We start from the raw sequence: 27,484 nt of genomic DNA, 5'->3' as shown, positions 1-27,484 counted from the left end.
TTTTACGTGTTTTAGCTGGCAACACTGGATCGACCATGAAAGAGAACCAGTATTTAAACGAGGCTTAATTTTCTAATTTTTAACGATACAATAGCGACGATTATTATTTTAAAAAATTTTTGTTAGGCTTAACATCGATGAAAATTCAACGCGAAGTAGGTTAATAGCAATATACCAATATACTAATTACATGGGATATAATAATGTACAGTAGAGCGTCGTTTATCCGAATCAATTGGGGACTGGGGTGGTTCGGATAACTGATATTTCGGATAACAAATCATGTACGAAAAAATATATTAATTTATCCCATGTTCAAATTTTTCTTTGTTGCGTGTCGCTTCGCGTTGAATTTTCGTCGATGTTAAGTCTAACGAAGGCTATTGTATCGTTAAAAATTATATTTTTATTTTGTACAAACAAAATATATATTGAAAAACATAGAAACAATAAAAAATTATACTTCAGAAGTTAATTTAGTATCAAAAACGTAAAATATATGAGTAGCCCAAGACATAGCCAAAGATTACAGCGCCACAGCACTGGCGAAAATTTAAAATTGTCGACTGGAATTCCTTCGGATAACCGACGTTTCGGATAACCAACCTTCGGATAACCGACGCTCTACTGTACTACACTAATATGTTGTGTAAATTAAAACGTGACAATTTGAAGTAATATAACATCCAGACAAAATTTTTAAGATCAAAGTAATATATTGTTTTTAACAATTAATTATTTTTGTTAAGCGAGTAGATGTCAGATATTTTTTAAATATTCTTATGAACCAATTTTTGTATTAATTACTGTAGACCCTCCTATAACACAAGTTCCTATAAATACGATTTTCATAAGACAACGAAAAAATTGCAACGGTATCCGTAATAAACGGTAAAAAACTCCTATAATTACGTAAAACGTCATCGGGCAGCCAAACTACTTTCCACCGTCCAGCGCCACGCTACGGAGAGTTTAGGTGAGTAAGTTGTTTACTATCGTCTGTACAGTATGTAAATTAAGTACCGTAAGTCTAATACAGTACTGTAATTTTATACATTTCTCGTGAAAAAAAACATATTTTATTCCACGGCGATTAAAATTATTTATATNGTATGTAAATTAAGTACCGTAAGTCTAATACAGTACTGTAATTTTATACATTTCTCGTGAAAAAAAACATATTTTATTCCACGGCGATTAAAATTATTTATATTAATGATGTCTTCAAACTTCAACGAAATTATTGCAGAAAAAAAAGTTATTAGAAATCGGACGTAATATCCTGAGCTGTTCCGTGACGAAAACAAGCTTTAGCAATGCCGATGTCAAATGGTGCACACTCGGTAAGTAATCCTACAATTTTTTGTTTATAGCGTAGTTTATACAGACTTTTCCCAAAAAAAATATACGTATTTTGAAAATGTTGAGTCGGGTTAGTCTAGAATCGATTAATTATATGGAAGAAAACCTTTCAATCAGCAGTAGTTCGTAAACTTTACACGTGTCAAGCTGTGATTGGAACGACTCGTAAGAAATCGGATTCCTAAAAAATGGAACGTATCTATGACTTTATAAGAGGGGGTCGACTTTTGTATATGTTTTCAGATTGTCCATTTTCTTGATAGTGTTTCTCCCCTTCATGAAGCCGTACTGCCGGTTACACATTATACCATTACTCTCATAGTGATAGACAATACGATTGACAAGGAGAGCATTCAGCACTTTCCCGATAAATGACAGAAGTGATATTGGTCTGAAGTTTGAGGCAGAAGATGGCGCTGAGTTTCTGTTCTTTGGAATTAATTTAATTGATGCTTTTTTCCATTTAGTAGGGAAGTAGCCCACTTCTAGGCACTTATTCATTATAATAGAAAAGGTAGTTGGGATCGCTTGAAATGCAATCTTGGCCATCTTTACGGTAATTTTGTCCGGACCTGGAGCTTTTTTATGTTTGAGCTTGTTGAATTTCCTGGCAATCTCCAGCGGGTTAAACGGGGTGTCCTTTATGTTGTCATAGTCCTCCCGGAGGCTTTGTCTGATTTCAGTATGGTACTGGTTGTCTTTGTTGTTGCTGTCATTAGAGAAAAGTTCCTCAATGATATGGTGATATGTTTCTGTAACAGACTTGGTATACTCTGTGTCATTGATCCGGATTGATGGTGGAATTTCTATCCTTTTTTTTTTTCTTATTTACCACATTATATGGCGTAGACCATGGGTTAACACTTCCAGCCTCCGTGTAGAAGTTTTTCCAGGCCAGGGACCTTGCTTTATTTATTAAAGTCTTATAGTCCTTGAAGAGCTTAATGTATGTCTCACGAATTTTCTGTTTTTTCGTGGGATACACTTCTTTTCTTAATAATTTTTTCGTTTTACTTAGAGTGATCCTTTGGTTGTTTAGATCTGAGTTTTACCAAGAAGCAGAGCACTTGATGGTTTTGATAGTGGTGGCTTGATAGTAGGCATCGTGTATAACTTTATGTAATTTGTTAACGGTCGTATCAATCCCTTTCGAGTCCGAGATATAAGCAGTACCACTAGAGCTCCCGTTACTTTGTATTAAGTGAAAATAAAGTTCCCAACTAGTTTTTTGCGCGATATTATACTTGGGGACTGGAGTTTGCTGTTCTATTATGGTTTCAATATAGTTATGGTCACTTGCAAAATGTATATCTATAGTATTACAGTGTATATTCCTTTTGATGAGTTTTCTGGAGCCAAGATAAAGATCAATCCAACTGTCACCGTTGGTTGACGAAAATGTAGGCAAGGTGCTCGTATTAAGAGAGACCAGTTGGTGCTGAGTCATGAACTCTTCCACTTGATAACCCCTTGGATCCTCAACGGGACTGTGCCAGGTATATGATTTGGCATTGAAGTCTCCTGTAATTATAATAGGATAGTAATGTAGATCGTTAATTGAGGAAGCCAGAAGGTCCAAAGGGTGGGTTAGGTCTTCGGATAGAGAGCAATAGAACGAAATTAAAATATATTTTACATTGTCCAGGATGAGACTGATAGTGGTAAAGTAGTACGTGCAATGCTAAGTGATTAGCTGAGCATCCAGTCTATCATTGATCAAAACAAAGCCTGTTTTTGGTGAGTCTTGTTGATCTTGCATGTATATCGTGCAAAAACTACCAAACATTGCAATTATGTTCTTATATACATAAAGTTCTTGAATAGTAAGAATATCAATTTTCCTGTTTGTTGCTTGATAGAAGGCATCAGTCGTCGCTGTTTTGCATTTTTGCAAATTGACCTGCAGTAACCTCAAATTATTTGTTTTTGGATTACACCCCATAATTGGTCTGGCATATTGTTAGTTCCTTCATTCTGATAGTGATAGGGCACTGTGGGTTGAGGGCATTGTGTCTGATATCATATTTGTCCTGTTCTGGTAGATCCTTGTTTTGACTTTTACAATTGACACAGGAAAATTCACAGTCTAGTTTGCGGCATTTCCTAAATCTATGTCCTTTTTCGCAGTCGCTACACCTCTGTTTATTAATGCAATTCTTCGAAAGGTGATTATAACCACAACATTCGTAGCACCTCACCAATGGTATGTAGTCATTAGCATTTATTTTTGCCTACTGTATGGCAATATGTTTTAGTCTTACAAGTAGATCCCTTATTTTAAATGTAGTAGATATCACTATGTGTCGACAGTTTTCTTTCGTGGTATTTTTGAATAGGACGGTGCTTATCGTTGTTGCATTTTCGAATTCTTCACGAATCATAGTGTGAAGAATGTCGTTCTGTTCATAAATCATAAGAATTATGTCTGCTTCGTTGACTGATATTGGAACATTAGTTAGTATTACCCAAGGTCTTTTTCCCTATGATATTTTGCTTTGTACCTTATTTGCAATGTTTGGAATTTTGTTTATTGCCCCTTCTAAGATCTCAGCTTCTTTGTGGCTATCTGTGCAAAAACAGATGCCATCTCCTCTCACATGCCTTACTGATTTAAGCTTATGTGGCTTTATTTGTCTCTTAATTTCCATTTCTATGTTATTCATATTAGTGTTTTGTCTGTCTTCCTCAGTCTTCAGATATAAAAGGACAGCAAATTCGCCTCCTGTGCCTTCATAGTTTACCTTGTTTCTCAAAGTAAATGGCAATGGTTGTTGCACTAGGTCTTGCGTTGAGATTGGTGACATCAGCATAAGAAATTGGCTGAGAGTTAATTACAGTCGGAGTGGAGACAGAGCGCGGGGAATTCTTGAACGTCACTTCTTTCAGGATGCCGTAAAACTGTCCCAAACATACATAAAGGTGAGTGACATGGTCACGCACTTCTTTGCGTTTTCAGTCCCAATGTTCGAACCGTATTTCTCTGGTATTAGATTTAATATCTTGAGCAGATGATGATTAGCTTCATTTAGTATCGAGTCCTCCAGTGAAGTGATATTTACACTACAGTTAGTCGTACTGTCTTCATGCTGACTACTCACTTGTTTGAGAGATGACATGATGATGGTAAAGTGTGTAATTGCCGACCAGAAGAGTGTAGTTTTTGTGTCTTTGGACAGAAAAAAGATGCCAGTTGGCAGTAAACTCTGATTAAGAAAACAGTGTTTAACTAGGACAGAGGGAAGAAGACTGGTTGGCAGTGAGAACAAAACGAGACTTACCAGAGCACTGTAGACTTGGCAGAGAATGGAGTTTCCAAATAATCCACAGGCAGAAGTGTAGCCGAGTCTGGAAAAAGTTGTTCTGAAGATGTCCGGATTTTAGGAGGAGCAGGAAGCCGCCTCAAGTAGAGGTGCCGCAGGAAAAAACGACTACAGAGGGAAGTCTCCAAGAACACCAATGTAAAAACCTGTAGCAAGCTGTATTCCAAAGATGATACTGGTTGACCGCACTGGTGCAGAGAGAATCCACAATATTTCTGAGGACACCAGAGAAGACAGTGCCAAAAGCCAATAGGGGTCCTGGTTGGACCTAGCATGCCAACTTCTTGACTAGTGGAACACCAGCAAAGTCAGGTTCATACTGAGCTTTCCACTTGTTGCAAGAAATACATTCGCTTCTCGGACTTCTTTGGCTAAAATCAAATGTGTAGTATCTGTTCTTATCAGCTTGATTAGCCCTCTAACAGCTGATTTCTACGCCACGAAGATGACCTCTGGATTCCGAGCCGTTTGCTTGGTAAGTTATTTTTTACTTAATTATCTTTTCTATTATTCCTCCTACTTCTGCTGAAGGGCGGCCTGCACTGTTTAAACGCACAGTGTATTTGCTGCCTGACCAGCAACCACTTTTCTATTGCGGCGTGACCACTTGTTACGACGCAACGTATACCCCTTCTGCTGCCCAGGCTTGCCTGAGTAGTAGATCTCTTTCCTCTTTCCTGCCCCTCTTTGGTTGGCTGCTCCAGCACCCCAGGGGGCATTTCCACTTTATTTCACCTTTTCTATACTGCACATTTGATCTATGTCCTTCACCGGCGACTGTACGGAAGTCACCCTTCTTGTGCCTTTGCGCCCTCCGTACCACTGTCCACCATGTATGCCATACTACCGAGATTACGTCGATCACGGTGGCCTAGCCCGGCACCTCCGTTGCGGCCACAGAGGCATATTGAACTTTGAGTGTCGAGCCTGCGGTAAACGCTCCGACAAGCTCAAAGAAATATAGCTCCACCAGTCAAAGTCCACGAGCTGCTCCAGCCAGATACCGACCATCTCGCCTAACAGCACCAGGGACCCAAAGCAACGCCAGCGTGTGCCCGTCGACCCTACCAGGTTAAGACCCTACCGATCAACACGCAGACGGAATGCAGCCTGCCCAGCCCCCCAGGACAGCAGCCGCATCGATGCCGACCACAGTCCGCCTCTGTCGCCAACCAACAACCAAGTAGCCAGCTCTACTCCTGACCAATCCAGCTCTCTGTCTTGCCCCGACGACACGTCTGTCACCCCCCGTGACACCGGCAGCAGCACCACTCCATTCCTCATCAGACGCCCTCGCCGCCGCCGCCATCGTCGTCCTTCCATGCAGGATCCCGCTACTAATACAGGCTCCGGTACTCCTCCTGGCATCAACACCACCACCAATGCCAGCCCTACTGTCGACACCACTCCTCCAAACGAGCCAGCCACCCAACCGCCGGCCGCCGTCGACCCCATATGCCAGCCAACCACCACCGCCTACCCAGACAACCAGCCCGCCACGACGGTCGCCTCTCCAGATGCCAGCCAACCTGTCGCCAGTACCACTGCCAAACTCCCACAGTGGGTCACAGCCTGGTGCAAGCGTTTCGACTGCGCCATCGACAAGGACATGTTGGAAGTCATGGTGAACGACCTCACCTACCTGGCCCAACGCATGTCCCCTCGACAACCGGCACAAACCAACAACTACCAACGCCAACCTCGTCCTCCTACTGGTCAGCGTAGCAACACCAATAGACCCCGTAGGTACAACGCCGCCGAAGCAAGCAGAGTCCAGCGCCTCTACTGTGCCAATAAACGAAAGGCCTTCGATGAAATAACAAGAGGCACCAGCAGATTCTGCCAGATTGGTAAGTCCGCCCTCACTGATCACTTTAATGCCATTAACAGCCAACCTTCCGTGGACTCGGGACCAACCAGTGATTAGCTACAACCATCCCTCCAACCAACGAGCGATGACCCCCTCAACTGCACTTTCACCCCTGTCGAGGTTTCAATCAGACTCGCCAAATGCCACAACACAGCGCCGGGCCCTGATGGCGTCCGCTACTACACCTGGAGACGTCTCGACCCTCAGGGCCACATCCTTGCATTGCTGTTTAACGCTGTCCACCGCATTGGAGCCATCCCATCGGCATGGAGAACCTCGACCACAATTTTCCTCCACAAGAAGGGCAGTCATGACGACATCCGAAACTGGCATCCTATCGCCTTAGCAAACACCCTTGGCAAGATCTACGCCGCCTGCATCGCCAATCGCCTCCTGCGCTGGTGTGAAGAGAATAACACCATTTCCACCGCGCAGAAAGGCTTTATGCGATTTGAGGGCTGTTCCGAGCACACATTTGTGCTCCAATCCATCATCCAGGACGTCTGGCGTAGAAACAAGGAGTGCCACATAGCGTGGTTAGACCTTACCAATGCCTTTGGCTCGGTCCCACACTCTACCATCCTCTCCTGCCTAAAGTGGTGTGGCCTTAGCCTGCAGTCCATCTACCGTATCCAGCAACTCCTAACTGGCTGCCATACCCGCATCCGTTCATGTACCGGACTCACGGACCCCATCACCATCCTTGCAGGGGTCAAACAGGGCTGCCCCCTCAGCCCTATTCTTTTTAACATCGTCGTGGAGCCAGCCCTCCGCCTGCTGTCAAGCCTACAAGTTGGATACCCCCTACATGGCAACTCTGTCTCAGCTCTCGCCTACGCTGACGACATAACCATCGCCAGCGCCACGAGATCCGGACTTCAATCGCAACTGGACCTACTATCCTCATGGGCCCAACATAGTGGCCTCTCCTTCAATGCCACCAAATGTGCAACCTTGTCTGTAGCAAACAAATATCACTGCTCTAACAGCTCCTCCAGCTTTAAAATACAAGAAGCCTGCATCCCGCAGCTCAAAAATGAAGACCACTACTCCCACCTTGGTATACCAACTGGTTTCACCATAGGCACAACAGCTGAATCAGTCATAGATGGCATCCACAAGGACCTCAGACTCGTGGACACGTCCTGCCTTGCCCCATGGCAGAAGATTGACTGTGTCAATACCTTCCTACTGCCACGATTAACATTCCATCTTACCCTGGGCAACACACCGAAAAAACGCCTCAACGACCTGGATAATGCAGTTAAACGCTGCATCAAACGCTGGATGCACCTGCCTCAACGCGCCTCACCTGAAATCATCTATATGCCCAACTGTCAAGGCGGGGCCAATGTAACACCGTGCGGCATCCTCGCCGACATTGCACAGGTGAGTCACGCCACTAACCTTTTCTTATCCAGAGACCCCACCATCTCCAACCTTGCCACCAAGACGCTCGAGAAAGTTGTGCAGAAGCGCATAAGGCGGAAACCCATAGGCCAAGACCTCTGCACATACCTCACCGGGTCCATGGAGAACGAGTTTGGGAGCGACCCATACGACGTCCCCTCCCTCTGGACCCGCCTAAGAATGGCAACGCGACGACTGAGGAACCGGATCGATCTCAACTGGCATCCAAATGAAGATGGCACCCTCACCCCTTCTATTGATGGTAAGCCTATCAACAAACCAACAGCATTCAGCACCATCTCAACAGCCGTCAAGACCACCTTCCTCGGCTCCCTCCTTCGAAAGCCCGACCAGGGAAAGGTCTTCAAGCATTCCGCTACCAACAAAGACAGCAACCACTTCTTTCACGATGGAAACTACATCAGATTCGCTGATTGGCGATTCATCCATCGTGCGAGACTTAGTGTCGTACCTCTCCGTGGCCTTCGTCGCTTCGGTAACACCACCCAACAATGCCGCAGATGTCAGCGCCACCATGAGACACTTGCCCACGTGATCAACCACTGCCCGCCAAACCTCAGCCAGATCACGAAGCGGCACAACGCGATCCTCAACAGACTTATCAACGCCATCGACCGTAGAAACCTAAGGATCTACACGAATCAACAGATTCCCGACTTCCACAGCACGTGCCGTCCAGACCTGGTGGTGATAAACAACAACCCTAAAACAGCGACTATCGTCGATATTGCCACCCCATTCGAAAACGGCGAGGACGCTTTCAACCGTGCCAGAAAAGAAAAGATCCGCAAATACAACGACCTCGCAGCCCACTACAGACACAAGGGCTACGACACTTACATTGACGCCTTCATTGTCGGGGCCTTGGGGGGCTACGACGCTGCCAATGAAGGTGTCATTCAGCGATTAAGCATCTCCCGGAACTATGCCAAACTTATGAGACGCCTAATGGTAAGCGACTGCGTAAAGGCCAGCAGAGACATTTATACCAATCATCTTGGCCCTCGCTACCAGAACTGAACTGCGATCTACAACTCTACTTCGTCCGCTGTATTGTAAATCGTCGGCTCTATTGTAAATCGTCGGCTCTATGCCCATGTAAACGCGTACTCCGATCTACTCTGTAAATTTGACAGGCTACGAGCCCATGGAATGCGACCAAATCCATTGTAATATAGCAGGCTATGTGCCCATGGACCGCGTCAGGGGCTCTGCCCCACTTACATACTTACCTTTTACCCACTTATACTCTCACTTGCCGGCCAAATGTGCCCATGTTATTACTCACTACCTAACCGGTATTTATCTTGTAAATATTTTATTGATATCAATAAATGGTTTTTAACTCTGTTCTTATCAGCTTGATTATAATGTACAATTTTGCTGTTTCTTTCAGGTTGCCATTTGGACTTCGAGCCACCTGCTCCCCGACCCTGTGGTAAGTATTTCAACTGTCTCTTTCCTATTTTCTTCTCTCTTCCGTCGGAAGAGCGGCCTGCACGGTTTAAACGCACCGTGTATTCGCTGCTCGACTGGCAACACTTTACCTATCAGCGCCGTTCCCGGTAGCCATTCGGTGCTCTGCGTGAGTACCCTTTCTTAGCGGGTAGTTTTACTACACGCTACTTTCTTCCTCTTCTCACCTCTCTTTGGTAGGCTGCCTCGGCACCCCAGGAGGCTTTTCCGCCCCTATCACCCTTCTTTCCTGCCACACATTTGATCGATGGCCTCCCCGAGCAAATCGCTCGATGTTACGTTGCTAGTGCCACTCAGGCCTCCCTACCACTGCCCCCCGTGCCTCCCTGTCTACAGAGACTACTTGGACCACGGGGGCCTTTCTCGCCACCTCCGCCAGATCCATGGCGGTCGCCTCAATTTTGAGTGCCGTGCCTGTGGGCTTAAGTCCGAAAAGCTGAAGGAGGTAAAGCTGCACCAAGCCCGCTCTACCAAATGCTCAAACATGTTTCCATCCATGTCTCCCGAGCACTCAGCTAGAGACCCCAGGCAGCGTGGCAAGATCCCCAACGGTGTGCGTAAGCCTAAACGACAAGAGCGGTCCACTCTGGACGAGGCCTACCTGGCCTACTTGGCTGCTCATGCCAGCCAAAGCAGCGAGGCGGGTAACTGTCGGCCCCAACCTGTCAATTCTCAGGCCAGGCCTACCCCCTGCTGCTCTGCCACTCCCAACACTGACACACCAGTACCTACCAGGCAGGAGCCATGCTCCTCGCCGGATGAGGCCACTAGCGATACCTCTACTCCACCATCTGAAAGGAGACCACGTCGGAGTAGCTGCCGTCCCGCAGAGGTCTACGAGGCATACCCTGCCTCCCAGGGTAGCTGTCCTGGTGCCGCTACTGATGAACACCAACATTCTGCTTTCACTCATACACAACTCACTGATGTCCAGTCCAGTGAGACCACTCGCACGTCTTCGGCACCAGCCCACAGCCATACCCCTTCTGCCATTCAGTCCACTGAGAGTGACAGCTCTCCACCTCTAATCAGACGCCCCCGACGTCGCATAAAACGGTCAGTACGCCATCGTACCCCCACCGCTATCTGCACCACGCCATCTCAGAGCAGCACTCCCACCAGCAACATCATTGCCTCCACTAGCAACATCCACCCTCCTATGCCAACCATAGCCGACACCGAGGTTTACAACAACGCTCCTGACCCTCCTCCTAGCACTTCCACCACCAGCTCCAACCACCAGCCTTACAGCTGCACCGCCACCATCCCACCAGCCAGTCAGCCCTCCACTAGCCCCCCAGCCTGGGTAATGGCTTGGAGAACACGCTTTGACTGTGCACTGGACGAGGACATGCTGGAGGACATGGTGCATGACTTAGTTGACTTGGCCCCTCAACGCCATATCCAGACCACCAACCGTCAACGTCGCCGTCACCCTCCGCCTAACCATCGCACCAACAACAGGCCACGGAGGTACAGCGCCGCAGAGGCCAGTAGACTACAACGCCTCTACAGGCTCAACAAACGTAAGGCCTTCGAAGAGGTCACCCATGGCAACGAGCGTTTCTGTCAAATAGACAATATAGCTCTAACCAACCACTTTTCTAAAGTCTACAGCCAGGGTGTTCAGACCGCACCACTTACCAATCTACTGCCATCTCCACTTGTCCCAGCTACTGACGACCCTCTTACTGGCACTTTCACTCCTGACGAGGTTGCCAGCAGGCTTGCCAGGTGCCACAACACTACCCCTGGTCCTGATGGTGTCCGTTACCACACCTGGCGGCGTCTCGACCCACAGGGCCACATCCTGGCAGCCCTCTTCAATGCGGTTCAATGCATTGGTGTCGTCCCCACTAGCTGGAAGACATCAACCACCATCCTCATACACAAAAAAGGTGACCGTAACGAGGTAAGCAATTGGAGGCCCATAGCGTTAGCCAACACGCTTGGGAAACTCTACTCCGCTTGCCTCGCCGACTGACTCCTGCGCTGGTGTGAACAGAACGACACCATCTCCACCGCGCAGAAAGGATTTGTAAGGTTCGATGGCTGTTCAGAGCACACATTCACGCTCCAGTCGGTGATCCAGGATGCCCGGCGTAAAAACAAAGAGTGCCACGTCGCCTGGCTCGACCTTGCAAACGCCTTTGGTTCGGTGCCTCATGCCACCATCATCAGTTGCCTCAAATGGTGCGGTCTAGCAGCCCCCTCCATCCAGGTGATCGAGGACCTACTACATGGCTGCCACACTCGGATCCGGTCCAGCTCAGGTCTTACTGACCCAATCCCCATCTTGGCGGGGGTAAAACAGGGCTGCCCGCTTAGCCCGATACTCTTTAATTTAGTCGTAGAACCAGTGCTTCGGATGCTATCAGGACTTCAGACTGGTTATTCTATTCACGGGCGCAGCATCTCCGTATTGGCTTATGCGGACGACATTACCATCACCAGCCCTACCGTCAGTGGACTACAACAGCAACTGAACCTCCTTACCTCCTGGGCCATCCACAGCGGTCTGACCTTTAATCCCGCCAAATGTGCCACCCTCTCGATAACTGGCAAGTACTACTGCACCGATCACCGCTTTAAAATCCAAGAGACAGACATTACCATACTTCAGAAGCATGACCACTATATGCACTTGGGAGTCCCCACGGGCTTTACCATCGGGAAGTCCGCCACTGCTGTCGTTGAAGGAATCCTCAACGACCTGAAACTTGTCGACAATTCCTGCCTGGCGCCATGGCAGAAAATCGACAGCATCAACACTTTTTTGACATCTCGCCTTGTCTTCCACCTCACACTGGGCAACGTCTCCAAAAAAGCGCTCAACAACCTTGACAAAAACATCAAGAGGTACGTTAAAAGATGGATGAACCTCCCACAGCGTGCTTCACCGGAGGTCGTCCACATGCCTAACGCTCAAGGAGGCGTTAACGTCTCGCCATGCACTATACTCGCCGATGTTGCACAAGTGAGTCATGCGGTTAATCTTTTCCTATCTAGAGACCATGACGTCACCAGCCTCGCCACCAATACACTTAAGAAAGTGGTAGAGAAACGTCTTCGGCGTGTGCCAAGCGATACCGACTTATGCACCTACCTGGCTGGATCCATGGAGGGCGAGTTTGGATGTGACCCATACGACATCCCCTCCCTCTGGACCCGGCTCAGGATGGCCACACGTCGGCTACGCACCCGCATTAACATCGAATGGCACCCCAATGATGTCGGAACTCTTACTCCTTCTGTTCACGGCAAACTTCTAAACAAAACCAATACAGCTAGCTCCATCACCAACGCTATCAAGTCCACCTTTCTGACGGCCCTACTGCATAAGCCTGATCAAGGCAAGGCTTTTCGCCTGACCGCAGGCAACCCGAATTCTAACCACTTCCTCTGGGACGGCAACTTTGTCAGCTTCGCCGACTGGAGGTTCGTACACCAAGCTAGACTCAGCGTTGTCCCTCTCCGTGGCCACTGCCGTTTCGGCAACGCATCTCAGAACTGCTTTCGCTGTCAAAGGCACAGAGAGACATTGGCACATGTGATTAATCACTGTCCGCCTAATTTCTCCCTCATCACCAAGAGGCACAATGCCATACTTAACCGCCTCCTAAATGCCTTTGACTGCAAACACGCAACCGTATATACAAACCAACGTGTCCCAGGATATACAGGAAACTGCAGGCCCGACATCGTCATCATCAACCAGTCACCAAAAACAGCAACCATCGTCGATGTGGCCACACCGTTTGAGAACGGCGAAGATGCATTCAACAATGCCCGCAAGGAGAAAGTCCAGAAATACGCAGACCTCGCCGCCTACTTCCGAGACCAGGGCTTCGACACCTTCATCGACGCCTTCGTCGTTGGCGCACTTGGAGGATACGACGCCGCCAACGAGGGAGTCATCCAACGCCTGGGCATCTCTAGACGGTACGCCAAACTCATGCGCTTCCTTATGGTGAGCGACTGCATCAAGTGGAGTAAGGACATCTATATGCAGCACCTCCTCGGTCGTCGCCAGCCCTAATCACTCTACCACTCCGCGTCTCAACCTCTGTATTGTGTACCACAGGCCAGTGCCCTTGTAACCGCGTTTTCTGCACAACTTTGTACATATCCGGCAGGCCAGTGCCCTTGTAATCGCGATTCTCCCACCACTCTGTACATATCAGGCTAGAGCCCTTGGAACGCGTAGAGGGTCCCACCCTCACATCTTAATCTTTACTACTCTTATGTATCTCGCTAGCTGGCTACGTGCCCATGTTTATAACTACTTATCTAATTTACTCTACTGTATATAATTATTGTTTACAATAAATAGCTTTTAAATCTGTTCTTATCAGCTTGATGATCTAAGCCTAAAACAGCACCAGACCTGGATTTCGAGCCCCACATCGCTCCCCAGTCCTCTGGGTAAGTATATTTGGTTTTACTAACTTCTCTTTTCTCTACCCTCCTCTCTTCCGCCAGAAGAGCGGCCTGCACGGTTTAAACGCACCGTGTATTCGCTGCTCGACTGGCAACACTTCTATCTATCGTTACCAGCTAAGGCTGGTAGCTTTTCCCGGTGTTCCGCTTGGACACCCTGTGGCCCCCAAGGCCTGTGGTGTTTCCCTGAGGACACCTTCTTTCTTCCTTTTCCTGCCCCTCCTTGGTTGGCTGCTCTGCACCCCAGGGGGCACTTCCGCTCTTTTCCCCTCCACCACTCTACACATTTGATCTTCGATGGCTGCACCTAACATCTCTGTGCTAGTTCCACTCCAGCCATTTCACCCATGCCAACTTTGTCTGCCAATCCCGCGCCAATACATCGACCACGCGGGACTGGTTAGGCACCTTAAGCGTGAACACAATGTCACGCTGTCCTTCGAATGCCGAGCTTGCGGTCTTATCCAGGACAAGTTGAAGACGCTTAAACACCACCAACAGCGCTCTGACTCGTGCCGCTCATGCATTGAGGCGCTGTCTCCTCCAACCCCTCCTCCACCAGTGAGCCGTCGCATCCGCATCCCGCTCAGACCGAGGAAGACTTATCAACGAAGGACCATTCGCCCACCCAACAGCTCCACTCCGAGTTCCAGTGTGCAGCCTACTGACAACTGCCCGTCAAGCTCCACCAGCAAGCACACCAGAAGGACTACACGCTCCAGTGACCGGACCATTGTGCACCCCGCACTGTCATCACCTGCACCTGCCCTCACACCTGCCCCCAGCAGTCCTATCTTTACAGGTGTCACCACTCCGTCACCGGCCGGCCGTCAACGCAGCCGTCCATCTCCTGCCGTTCCAATTTGCCAGTCCACACCCCCCATGGCTCCTCCACCACCGTCTTTGCCTCCAGCGGTCCAACTGCCATCCCCTGGACCAGACACTGGGTCGCCTCTGGCCTGGAACGCTCGCACTAATGCCATGACTTGCACTCCTCCGACTACGGCCCCTGTGGCGCCTCCTCGCACCCCCGACCAGATGGACTCTCAGCCCGCACCTAGTTCGGTCACCGCCTGGTGCGACAGATTCAGCGTCGCGCTCGACGAGGACATGTTGGACAATATGGTGGACGACCTGGTCACACTCGCCCACAACATCTGTAACGTGTCGCCCTACCGTCCTCCTCTGAACGGCGACCACCCCTCAAGGGACATCACCAACGACGCAAGGCTAATCCAATGCCTTTACCGGAGAAACAGGACTAAAGCCGTCTCTATCATTACTGATGGACAGCCTACCTACTGTCGCATAGACAGAAGTTTCGTGCAACAACACTTCACCACCATCTATGCTAACACCCTACACTCATGTGGGTCCTATCCTTCCTTTCTCCCTACAGCCCACAAGCCAACCGACGACAACCCTCTAGTGGCTGCATTTTCTCCCGCCGAAGTCAGCACAAGGCTCCAACGAAGCCACAACACGGCGCCCGGACCAGATGGCCTCAGGTACCATCATTGGCTCAGGACCTATCCAAAGGGTATCATCTTGTGCAGCGCTTTCAACGCCGCTCTCCGTCTCCTACACATCCCCTCCAACTGGAGGCACTCTAACACAATTCTTATTCACAAGCGTGGCGACCAACATCAAATCGACAACTGGAGACCAATTGCGCTCTCCAACACCTTCGGCAAAACCTTCTCGGCGTGCCTTGCCAGCAGATTCCTGTCGTGGTGTACCACCAACAACATCTTCTCTGGCGCTCAAAAAGGCTTCCTTCGCCACGAGGGGTGCTTCGATCATAGTTTTCTTTTACAGGCTATTATCCAAATAGCAAGAAGGACGCGGAGCAACTGCCATATCGCATGGCTCGACCTGGCCAACGCATTTGGTTCTGTTCCGCACGACACCATCCTCGCCTGCCTCCACTGGTGCGGACTTCACCCTGACAGCGTAAACGTCATTCGTGAACTGCTAAAAGACAACTTTACCAGCATCCGCGCCCACGACGGCTTGACAGAGAGCATTCCCATCAATTCTGGAGTTCGTCAGGGCTGTCCCCTCAGCCCCCTCCTGTTCAACGTAGTGGTCGAAACAGCGATCAGAAGCATCACTGAATTACATCACGGCTACAAACTCCATGGCGAAGAGATCAACATCTTAGCATACGCAGATGACCTAGTACTGATCAGCTCAACACCAGACGGGCTGCAACAACAACTAGATCGGCTTACAGATTGGGCCAAATGGGCAGGACTCAACTTCAAACCAGGTAAGTGTGCCACACTATCTGTCCTAGGTGAAAAGCACACCTCCAGCGATGACACCTTCACGCTCGACGGGCAACAACTTCCCAACCTCCAACGGGACGAATCCTACACTTACCTGGGCATCCCCACCGGCTTTTCTAACAAACACACCAACGACAGTGTGATCTCCAACCTGATTGAAGACATCTCTAAGCTGGACCGCGCCAAACTCGCCCCCTGGCAAAAGTTTGACGCGCTAAACACCATCCTGCTGCCCAAATTGACTTTTCATCTACTTCTAGGCACCAATCCAAAAAAGAGACTTTACGACTTCGACCGCCACATAAAAAAGTGCGCTAAACGATGGCTCAACCTGCCGCAGCGGGCAAGTCCTGAGCTCATCCACCTGTTCTACGACCGAGGTGGCACCAACATCCCGCCCTGTAGCAGTCTTGCGGACATCTGTCAACTTACGCACGCCGCCCACCTCTTCGACTCCAGGGACCCGATGGTCACCGCCATTGCTCTAGGTACTCTACGCAACGTAGTAAGACATCGCATCCGTAGAGTGCCGACAGACGATGACATCAGAGCATTCCTCGACGGATCCATGGAAGGAGACATAGGCCTACCATCGAAAGACATCACCTCTTCCTGGGCCAGACTGCATGCTGCCACAAGACGCTTGCGCAAAAACATCAACATCTCATGGCACTACACGGGCACTTCGTTCGTCCTGACCACTGGTGGAAACATCATCCCACGTCACGCCTGTACCAAAGTTCTAACGGCCATGGTGAAATCTGCCACCCGGATCAGGGTAAGTCATTCCATCTCATTGCAGGTCACCCCACCAGCAACCACTTCCTTAGAGACGGGCTGTACACTTCATTTGCGGACTGGCGATTTGTACATCGAGCCCGTCTCAGTGTGGTCCCGCTCAATGGCCTACGACGCTTTGGCAACATGTCAAAGAAGTGTCGCCAGTGCAGCCACTCCAATGAGACACTTGCGCACGTCCTAAATCACTGTGGCCCCAACCTACGACTAGCCACACAACGCCACAACTCTGTCCTCAACCGCTTATTCCATGCCATCAACAACCAGGACTTGAAAATCTTCTGTAATCAGAAGATCCCAGGGTTCGACGACCGCTGCCACCCCGACCTAGTCAAAATCTGCGAGAGAACCAAGACTGCAACAATCATTGATGTGGCTGTCCTTTTTGAAAACGGACAGAACGCGTTCAACGCAGCCAGGGACATGAAAATAAGCAAGTATTTTGCCCTCACTCAACATTACGTCAACAGGGCTATGATACTTATTGCGACACTTTCATCGTGGGCTCCCTTGGTGGATTCAACCCGGCTAACATCTCTGTCATTCAGCGCCTCGGCATAAGCCGTAAGTATGCCAAAATGATGACCAAATTAATGGTCAGTGACTGCATAAGGTGGAGTCGCGAAATATACTGTAACCACCTAAGATACGGCCGTCGCAACCACTAAATTGCTCTGTATAGTCTATGTACATACTTTGTCGCGTTATTGCATCATGGTTGGATTTGTGCCCCCAGCCATGATTACGCTCTGTTCTTATTTCTATTGTATCATACATCCTGGCTGGCTATGTGCCCTTGGCCGCGATCACCATCCTCTATGTTACACACCTTACACCTTGGTTTTGTTCATCATCACGGCAGGCTATGAGCCCATGGTCGCGATCGCCATTACCTCTACTTGTATATATCTCTCCATATGTTCACATTTACCCTCTAAAACCCCTTTTGTACTGATTTTTAAGATTTAAATAAATCATTTTCAAATCTGCGTCCATTCTGGTAAGTTTATTTTAGTCTTACGTCTATTTTACTGTTCTTTTATATTCTAACTTCTGTCAAGAGATCTGCCTGCACGATTGAAACACATCGTGTATTCGCGGATCAATTGACAAAACTGTCACTATCGAGGGGCGAGCAACCTACTGCGACCCCCCCAACTAACTTTTCCTTCTTTCCCCCGCCTCTTCTGAGCTTCTCTTCCAGGAGGCAAAAGTACCTTTTCGTGTTTTTCTACTCCATTTGATCTTAGTTAACCGCCGTGCCTTACCGTATACACCCTATTATACTGTGTGTGCTACCTATCGCTGGATATTCTCAGTATTGTGTTTTCTGCCTACCAACCACCTTTAGTGAATTACCTTAAGTGGTTTCACGGGTTCTTGTCCCACTGTGGCTACACGGTTTGGTCACCCCTGTGTCGTCAAGGTGTTCGCGTGCCCTATACCATCTGGCGATTGTGTCTCTACTTGTGCTAAGATGGACACCCCGTCGACCTCCCGCAACTACGCCACAGCAGCATCACTATCTCGCGTAGCCCCTACGCCTGATGTGTTGCATGGACCGGATGGATATTACAATGAGGACGACTGCAACGAACCTACTGTGTCCCTCGGCGCTCCCCACAGTGATGGCCCAGACAACGAATGTATGGATGATGTCACCGAGACGAATTCAGTGCCCTCCATTACACCGGTAAATGGACCAAAGGAGGATCCACCAATTCCTGATGAAGAAAAGATAAAAAACTATACTACTGTTCGATCTGTAAGGATTATCGCGAACGAACAATTACAAGTGTCGGACATTATCACCGCTTGTGAAGAAATAACTGGTAATTTAGGTGAAGTAGAGCAGGTATGCTTCAAACCTAATAAAGTAGTAGAGATTGGCCTCACGACTGTCGAAGCCAAAGAAAAGCTATTAGGACATAATCTAAAGGTAGGTGATTTGAACTATATTTGTGAAAGTCTGGAGGAGGGTCTATTGCTCGTTACTGTAAGATTCGTTCCGAATGAAGCAGACAAAGATGCTGTGAAAAGCGTATTATCACAATATGGCAAAGTCAATAAGGTCCTAGTTCATACGGTCACAATTGACAATAGGAAAATCAAAACCGGTACTTATAGAGTGATAATTAAAACCCGTAAGCTTCTCCCCAACTACTTAGAAATTTTAGGGAATAAGGTCGAACTCATATACAATGGCAGAAAAAAACAGTGTTGGCGTTGCGGTAGCGTATCGCATGAAATCAAAGAATGCCCAGTCAAACTCTGCCATAGATGCAAAAGCCCTCACCACCTGGTGAAGAACTGCCCGGCTTGCTACTGTTGCCAGAAAGTACATAGCATGACAGACGAATGTCCTGAACTATCTTTAACTGAGGTTTGCAAATCAGGCGCCAGAAACAAAGAAAAACAAAGAAAAAGGGAGAAAAGCCTAGAGAGGTTGAAATCCCAAACAGTAAATAACAATGAAGAAAAACGAGAATAGAGACAACGAGGGTGAAAAAGAAAATAGTGATAATGAGGATGAAAAAGAGAACAATCATGAACAGGACAGCCAGGAAATAAAAAAAGTCAATAAGGGGATTAAAAAAGTAGGTGAAACACAAATTGAGAAGGAGGATAATATACAGAATATAGAAAATGAGGGGGGGAAAACAAATAATAAAGAATCCGACAATAGTCTTGAAGACAGGATAGAGGAAAATAAAAACGCGGCAATAGTAAGAGAAAAAATCTTATCAATAAGTTTAGATGCTACTTTATCCAAAGACGAAATCATCGAAGAGGTAGAAAAAATAATAGTTAAAAAAGACAAGAAAAAAACTAGAAAAAGCAAAAGAGTGATCTCTCAGAATAACAAAAATAACATTCAAGTATAATAACCTAAATATTAAATCCATTAATATCTCCGGATTTCGAGATGAAGTACAGCAGATTTACCTTCTTAATCTTGTCATCACGCAACACACTGATATCCTTTTAATTCAAGATACCAATATGTATGATTTTCAAGACCTTAGAAAATTAAGAAAACTATTTGCTCAGTTTAATATCTATATCTCTTTCGCCCCTAGACGAGGCACGGGAGTCATCACAATGATACATAAAAATATCAGTGTGAACGACTTCAGGACAGATACTAACGGTAGAGTCCTTTCAGTTGATATCAATATAAATAATAAACTCATAAGGGTTGTCAATCTTTATGCTCCTCCGCAGTTAACTGACCGCAAGCACCTGTTCTCCTTCGTCCCTAACTATCTTATAGGAGGAAGAGAACTACTGATAGCCGGAGATTTCAACTGTGTACTCACACAACTCGACAAAAACGCTTGCCTTTACCCAGACGGCTTCCGCAAGATAATCAGCGATCTAATCTCTTGCTATGAGCTCAGAGATGCTTACAGGTCTAAATACCCACTTTATAAAGGTTATACATGGGAAGGAAAAGGAATAAAAGAACGTCTTGATAGGATTTATCTCAGCAAGCATATTGGTAAAATAAATAACATAAGCATCAACTTTCTCAACAACAACAGCAAGAAACTATCTGATCACAAACTGATTAGCTTGGATATCAATTGTTACTACAAGAAAAGCAGATATAACAAAATCAAAATAAATTACACCATCCTACAAGACAACACCTTCCAGAAAGACATCAAAAGTATCCTTGATAAGAATAAATCTGATATAAACTGGCAGAATTGGCAAGAAATCAAAAACATAATCACCTCTATCGCCAACAATGCATGGCTCAGAATCAAACATAATAACTTCAACAAGATAAAACACCTCCAAAAGGAACTCAGCAGAAAAATTACAGACAATAATAGAGAAGCTGCTCTGGCTATAGAAAATGATATCAGTAATGAATATGAAAACAAAATAAAGGACAGTTACATCAACTACAGGATGAGCAAATTAGGTATAGAAAGGCATACTGAAAAAATCGTTTTTAAAAAGAAAATCAAACCCAACAAATCTCTAACATTAAACAGCATTATTGTAAACGGCATCCATATTCCCGATGATAAACGCATCCTTGAAGAATTTCACAAATTCGACACAAACCTCTATAAACATCCGTCGACCAATGGGCCATCTGGGAACAAATAAGTGACAGCATTCAACCTATAAAAAACAGGAGTGAAGACATCATTAACAACACGATATCCAAAGAAGAGATCAAAAATGCAATCGATCAACTCCATCTCAGGAAAGCACCAGGCATAGACGGCCTGCCAGCCGAGATCTACCGTTTCTACAAAGACGATTTCGCTGACATCCTATTCACACTATACAATAGCGAGACCTTTAGTGAAGACTTCAATATTGGCAGGATGAATTTAATCAATAAAAAGGGCAATAACAAAGGTAGTGTTGGGAATTATAGGCCCATAACTATTCTAAATACTGACTATAAAATTTATAGCATCATAATAGCCAACAGACTGGAAAGCATTTTTCGCAATAACATAAGCACCACCCAAACAGCTGGAATAAAAGATCGCACGATACAAAACAACACAATTTTCTTAACCTCATACAGGACATCTATTCTAAAAGAAAGACCCCGCTCTCTGTTCTCTCTATCGACGTCGAAAAGGCGTTCGATACTGTAAATAGAGAAATTCTGTAGAAAATCCTTACTACCTTCGGCCTGAATGACAAAGAAATTAAATACATTCAAACTCTATATAAAAACCCTCAAACTAAAATTACCATCAATAATAATGACTCTGAATTTATCAAATGTGAAGCGGGAGTACGGCAGGGCTGTCCCTGCTCGATGATCTTGTTTGCAATCTATATAGAGGGTCTCCTCACCTCAATAAAGCAAGACAACCTAATCACCCCCATATACCTCCCTGGCATGGTTGATAAAATCAAATATGTCGCTCACGCGGACGATCTAAACTTTTTTATAAACGACAACGTCTCTTTGAACAGAATAACACAGAAACTAAACATGTTCTGCAAGCTTACTGGCATGAAAATAAATCACAACAAAAGTAAGATAATAAACATTTATGGCCATATCAAACTCGACAGCACATCCTTTAGCATCGTCAACAACATCAAAATCTTAAAAGTTTGGCTGGGCAACAACAGCAAGAACTACAATCTGAAGGACATGACTAACAAGATCAAAAATGCCATCAAAAACTGGGAAAAAATCTGGCTTTACCTACCAGAACGGATTATTATTGCTAACAAAGTTTTAATAGCTAAAATCATGTATACGCTATATACTACTAACCTACGTAAACAAGACACTAGGACCATTGACAAACTCATTTATGCCTATATCTGGCAAAGCGATTTTGAACCGGTGGGGAGAAACATCATGTGGAATGACTTCAACCAAGGCGGGTGGCGTGTTTGGGACATAAAGTCCCTAGAACAATCTCTGCAGATCTCAAACCTATTGAACTCAATCAACACTCAGCTCCATCCTCTAAAAGATGTGGCACTCTATATCCTCGGCTCATCCATCAGGCAGCACCCTATCAATCTACCTAATAGACCCTTCCTCATGGACAACAATCAACGCTTTAGCGCCTGGAGATCAATAACTAAAATCCTAATAAAAAATGGCCAGGCACACGATAAAATCATTCCAAGCACGATTTACAGGAGCATACACGAACAAAGTTATAACATCAACCTAAATGACAGCAGTGTCTCTTGGGACGAAACATGGATGAACCTTGGCAGGTTGCCTGCAGAATGGCGAGAAACTGCATCGCGGGTCATAAGTAACGCAATGATGACCAAGGAATATCTACACTACTACCATCGATTATCCAATGCCCGCTGCCCTCGTTGCAACAAAGATGAAAGCACTGCTCATCTTTTGTTCGAATGCTCACTTGCCAACCAAATATGGAAATGGTTCTACAAAATCTTTAAAGTTGACCTTACATGGTACACTATCAAGTACCACATGAACTTTCCGATCACCAACCAAAACTCCTACTGCATCAACTGGCTTATAGCACTCGCCAAACGAATCATTTGAAAAGCGAGATGTGCACTATATTACGATAAAAAAAGGTGGAATTCAATCATCACAATCAATAAAATTAAAAAAGAAGCCAATCTCAAACTACACACCGATCAAAAACTTTTTACCGACAAGGAATTTCAAACCCTTTACCACAATACCATAAACATAATATGGAAAAAAGTGAACGGTATCTATATCTTCAATGATGATTGGACGTAGTCACTATTTTTGTCTGTCTCTGACTCAATGCTGACAACAGCATTGGTGGCAAATCAGTCTCTATATACCTGAACTTTATCTCATACCTGCAACTATGTAATATTGTTATTAATACCTGACACTGTATATGTAGCAACGCGCTCCGGTAATCACCATGTAATCGATATGTACCATGTTATTAAATAAATTTAATTTGTACCATGTTAACTCACCAATCCGAATCATAATGCCCCTCTCTACATATAATTTGTATCCTTTCCGTTCACTAGTTCTGTAATAAATCTGAATATGACATTTATGTAATATCAAACTGTATACAAGCATGATCAATGTGTTGTACGCTCAATTGTATCTCTTATATAATAATAATAAACTTTAATTAAAACCTTACTAAGCTTTCCACTTGTAACAAGAAATGCAGGTGTACGCTCCGTAATGATTTGTTTTTGCAACGTTTCGACAAACTTCACATTAATGTGTTGGAAGAGCTACAGAACCATCAGAAAAAAAAATTACTTATTATCTCGTAAGCATGGGCCATTAGTTTTAGACATGTGACTTTAACTGATAAAAAAAACTACCGACATTAATCAATCCAGTCCGTTATATGGACGATCTGCAAAAAAGGCACTCCACACCGGCATATCGCCATACAAACTCCACACAGTTGAACTTCTATGCAAAATTGCTTTTACTTACATGTTAAACTCACGAACACCGCGAGGAAAAAAAGTTTTCTGCTCGTGTATGGTATTCAGCAGTTTCAACTAGTTAATGTTACATAACATCGATAACAATCGTTGGTAGCCATATACTAAATTTACTACAGTAATCAGACTATATCGAGCAACGCGTAGTCTATAATAAGAATCGACTAGCTGTATGGATAGTTACTATTTATTTAAGTCTTATCTGCTATTTGTTATGAGAGAAGATTAAAGACCATCCAGCAAAGTAATAAAAGAAATACCTTACGATGTATGCAACTATAATTGTGTATAAAACTTGATTCACATTTTCCGAAGTATAAAGAAATAGAGTTAAGCAAATATTTTTTTATATAAACATCGTTATAGTTAATTATAATTAACTTACTACCATCCTCATTGTCTTCACTTTTTAAACTTTAATTCATTAAAGAAGAGTTCTTTAAGTGAAAATCGCCCATCATTTTCTGGCAAACTGTAATTTATTTATAAATGACTGAATTAAATGCTTACATCTTTTTATAATATAAGAAAGTAAGCATACCTATTTAATATAAGTTAAAAAATAATAAACACAAAAATATCCAAATGATTTCGACTTCAGTTAAAGTACTGTCGTTTGCAACACCCGATGCTGCTGCTCGTATAAATTCCATTGAATGTTTAAATTTTTTGCATAAAATGACGACACTATTGTCAATTAAGATAATATAAATTCAATTTTTTCAGCAATAAAATTTTTATTATATGTGAACACGTTATAATATTTAAAATTGATATATGAAGACTTTGCTTACAGAGATGTGTTAAACCAATGGCGTAGTCCGTTTGATTTGAAACGGACTATGTCATCGGTTTTTTCATCTAAAAGTATTAAAGCAGTATTGACATACAATCTTCTGCACCTTCGGCGCCTTGCGGACTTACCAGTGTGTCCTAACTGCGACAAAAAGGAAACAACACAACACTTCTGAGTCGACATACCCCGTCGCACCCTTCGTATGACTCTGTTTCTAAACACCGGTCTGACTCGCTCATCAACCCCGATCTACTGACCATCATCAATGACATCGACCGATAAGCGAGTGGGTGCCTTGGAACAATACATTAGACACACGGGTCGCCCGAATTAACTACAAGCGGCGACAAATCGGAGAACATAGCGCAAGAGGCTGCAATCTCTAGATGAACCCTATGACAAGACAAGAGTCAAGAAGAGACATACAATGTGCTTATTGCATTTCGTTCTTACTTTTTTACTTGACAATTTAAGAATTAAGAACATTTATTGGTTTGCAATTTCAAAAAAACCTATAAATTCTCACTGTCGTCCATACATCTGTCTTTCCTTAAGCAAATGGTAATGACAATGTTCTCCACTTTCAGTGAAAAAAGTGCTATAAGATTCGAAGAAAAACGTTGATCTATAAATAAACGATGGCCATTACAGAATCATAATAGATATATTCTTTTGTATATTGTAGAAGAGTCGTAGTGGTTTGGGCCATACTGATCACGAATCTTAATTAAATTAATTTTATTTTAACAATAAGTTTAATATATTCCGTTTAATTATTATAAAATTAAGTTGTACTAATTTGTAATACCGTAGAGCTTTGATTATCCGATCTTCGATTAACCGTCACCTCGATTAGCCGAGAGTTATAGTCGGCAAATTTTAAATGTCTGCTAGTGATGTGGCGCTACAATATTTGGCTATGTATTGGCTACTTTAATATTATTTTTACGTGTTTTAGCTGGCAACACTGGATCGACCATGAAAGAGAGCCAGTATTTAAACGAAGCTTAATTTTCTAATTTTTAACGATACAATAGCGACGATAATTATTTTAAAAAATTTTTGTTAAACTTAACATCGATGAAAATTCAACGCGAAGTAGGTTAATAGTGATATACTAACATACTAATTACATGGGATATAATAATGTACAGTAGAGCGTCGTTTATCCGAATCAATTGGGAGCTGGGGTGGTTCAAATAACTGATATTTCAAATAACAAATAATGTACGAAAAAATATATTAATTTATCCCATGTTCAAATTTTTCTTTGTTGCGTGTCGCTTCGCGTTGAATTTTCGTCGATGTTAAGCCTAACGAAAGCTATTGTATCGTTAAAAATCATATTTTTATGTTGTACAAACAAAATATATATTGAAAAACATAAAAACAATAAAAAATTATACTTCAGAAGTTAATTTAGTATCAAAAACGTAAAATATTTGAGTAGCCCAAGACATAGCCAAAGATTAAAAGCGCCACAGCATAGGCGAAAATTTAAAATTGTCGACTGGAATTCCTTCGAATAACCGACGTTTCAGATAACCAACCTTCGGATTACCGACGCTCTACTGTACTACACTAATAATGGTTTTTTCATAATTTTCAGTTATCCGACCAACCCCAGTCCCTAATTAAATCGGATAATCGAGGCTCTACTGTAATAATTTTTTAAAATAAAAATTTGTTGAGTAAATTAAAACGTGNTAACCAGCTCGACCAACCTCCCACTGACAGCACGCCTGCTGCTCCTCCATCCTGGGTTATTGCCTGGAGAGACCGTTTCAACTGTGCCCTCGACATCGACATGCTCGAGGTCATGGTGGACGACCTCACGAACCTTGCACAAAGTATGGCTCCTCAACAACACCCTCAACGTAGTATCCACCAACACCAACGCCATCCGCATCATCCCAGACCCCAGGCCCAAGGGAATACCCGCCGTCAACAGAGGTACAACGCTGCTGAGGCCAGTAGGATCCAACGTCTCTACAGGGCCAACAAGCACAAGGCGTTTGAGGAGATCACTCGCGGCCCCAGCCGCTACTGTAACATCGGTGAGTCCACACTCATTAATCACTTTACTAACACCAGTGGTCGCCGTTCTGTCCCGCAGGATCAGCTAGCTGCTTCTCTCCCGCAACGCCCTCAGCCAACCACCAGTAATCCTCTCTGCGGTGAGTTCACGCCTGCCAAGGTCGCCAAACGCCTTGCCAAATGCCGGAACACTGCCCCTGGTCCCGATGGCGTTAGGTACTACATCTGGAAGTGCCTCGACCCCCAAGGGCACATCCTTTCGGCCCTTTTCAATGCCGTGCAGAGAATCGGTGCCACACCCTCCACGTGGAAGACGTCCACCACCATCCTTCTGCACAAGAAAGGCGACCAAGGCAACATCAACAATTGGAGGCCCATCGCCCTCGCCAACACCCTCGGCAAGGTCTACTCCGCCTGTATCGCAAGCCGTCTCCTGCGCTGGTGTGAGGAGAACAACATCATTTCCGCAGCGCAGAAGGGCTTCATGCGGTACGATGGGTGCTCCGAACACACTTTCACCTTACAATCTGCTATCCAGAATACCCGTCGCAAGAACCATGGGTGCCACGTGGCGTGGCTCGACCTCGCCAACGCCTTCGGGTCCGTGCCCCATGACACCATTTACACCTGCCTCGAGTGGTGCGGCCTCGACGAGTCCTCAATCCATTGCATCAAGGCCCTCCTTGATGGTTGCAACACCCGCATCCGATCAACT

At 45.3% G+C, this 27,484-nt stretch overlaps 3 protein-coding genes across 3 annotated transcripts; all 3 read left to right on the top strand.

Annotated features, from left to right (window-relative positions):
• Positions 1-9,943: 9,943 nt before the first annotated feature.
• Positions 9,944-13,498, top strand: LOC111632285. Its single transcript, XM_023376682.1, has 2 exons — positions 9,944-11,371; positions 11,465-13,498. Exons 1-2 carry the CDS (start codon positions 9,944-9,946, stop codon positions 13,496-13,498), a joined length of 3,462 nt encoding a protein of 1,153 aa, XP_023232450.1.
• A 698-nt stretch (positions 13,499-14,196) lies between these two features.
• LOC111632276 lies at positions 14,197-17,172 on the top strand. The gene has a single exon (XM_023376672.1). It carries the CDS (start codon positions 14,197-14,199, stop codon positions 17,170-17,172), a length of 2,976 nt encoding a protein of 991 aa, XP_023232440.1.
• Positions 17,173-20,090: 2,918 nt separating this feature from the next.
• LOC111632265 lies at positions 20,091-21,113 on the top strand. The gene has a single exon (XM_023376663.1). It carries the CDS (start codon positions 20,091-20,093, stop codon positions 21,111-21,113), a length of 1,023 nt encoding a protein of 340 aa, XP_023232431.1.
• Positions 21,114-27,484: the final 6,371 nt, after the last annotated feature.

The sequence above is a fragment of the Centruroides sculpturatus genome, unplaced genomic scaffold, assembly GCF_000671375.1.
Source record: "Centruroides sculpturatus isolate CEXI.00-Female unplaced genomic scaffold, Cexi_2.0 scaffold72, whole genome shotgun sequence".
Taxonomy (NCBI): domain Eukaryota; kingdom Metazoa; phylum Arthropoda; class Arachnida; order Scorpiones; family Buthidae; genus Centruroides; species Centruroides sculpturatus.
This window is presented reverse-complemented; position numbering and strand designations above follow the sequence as displayed.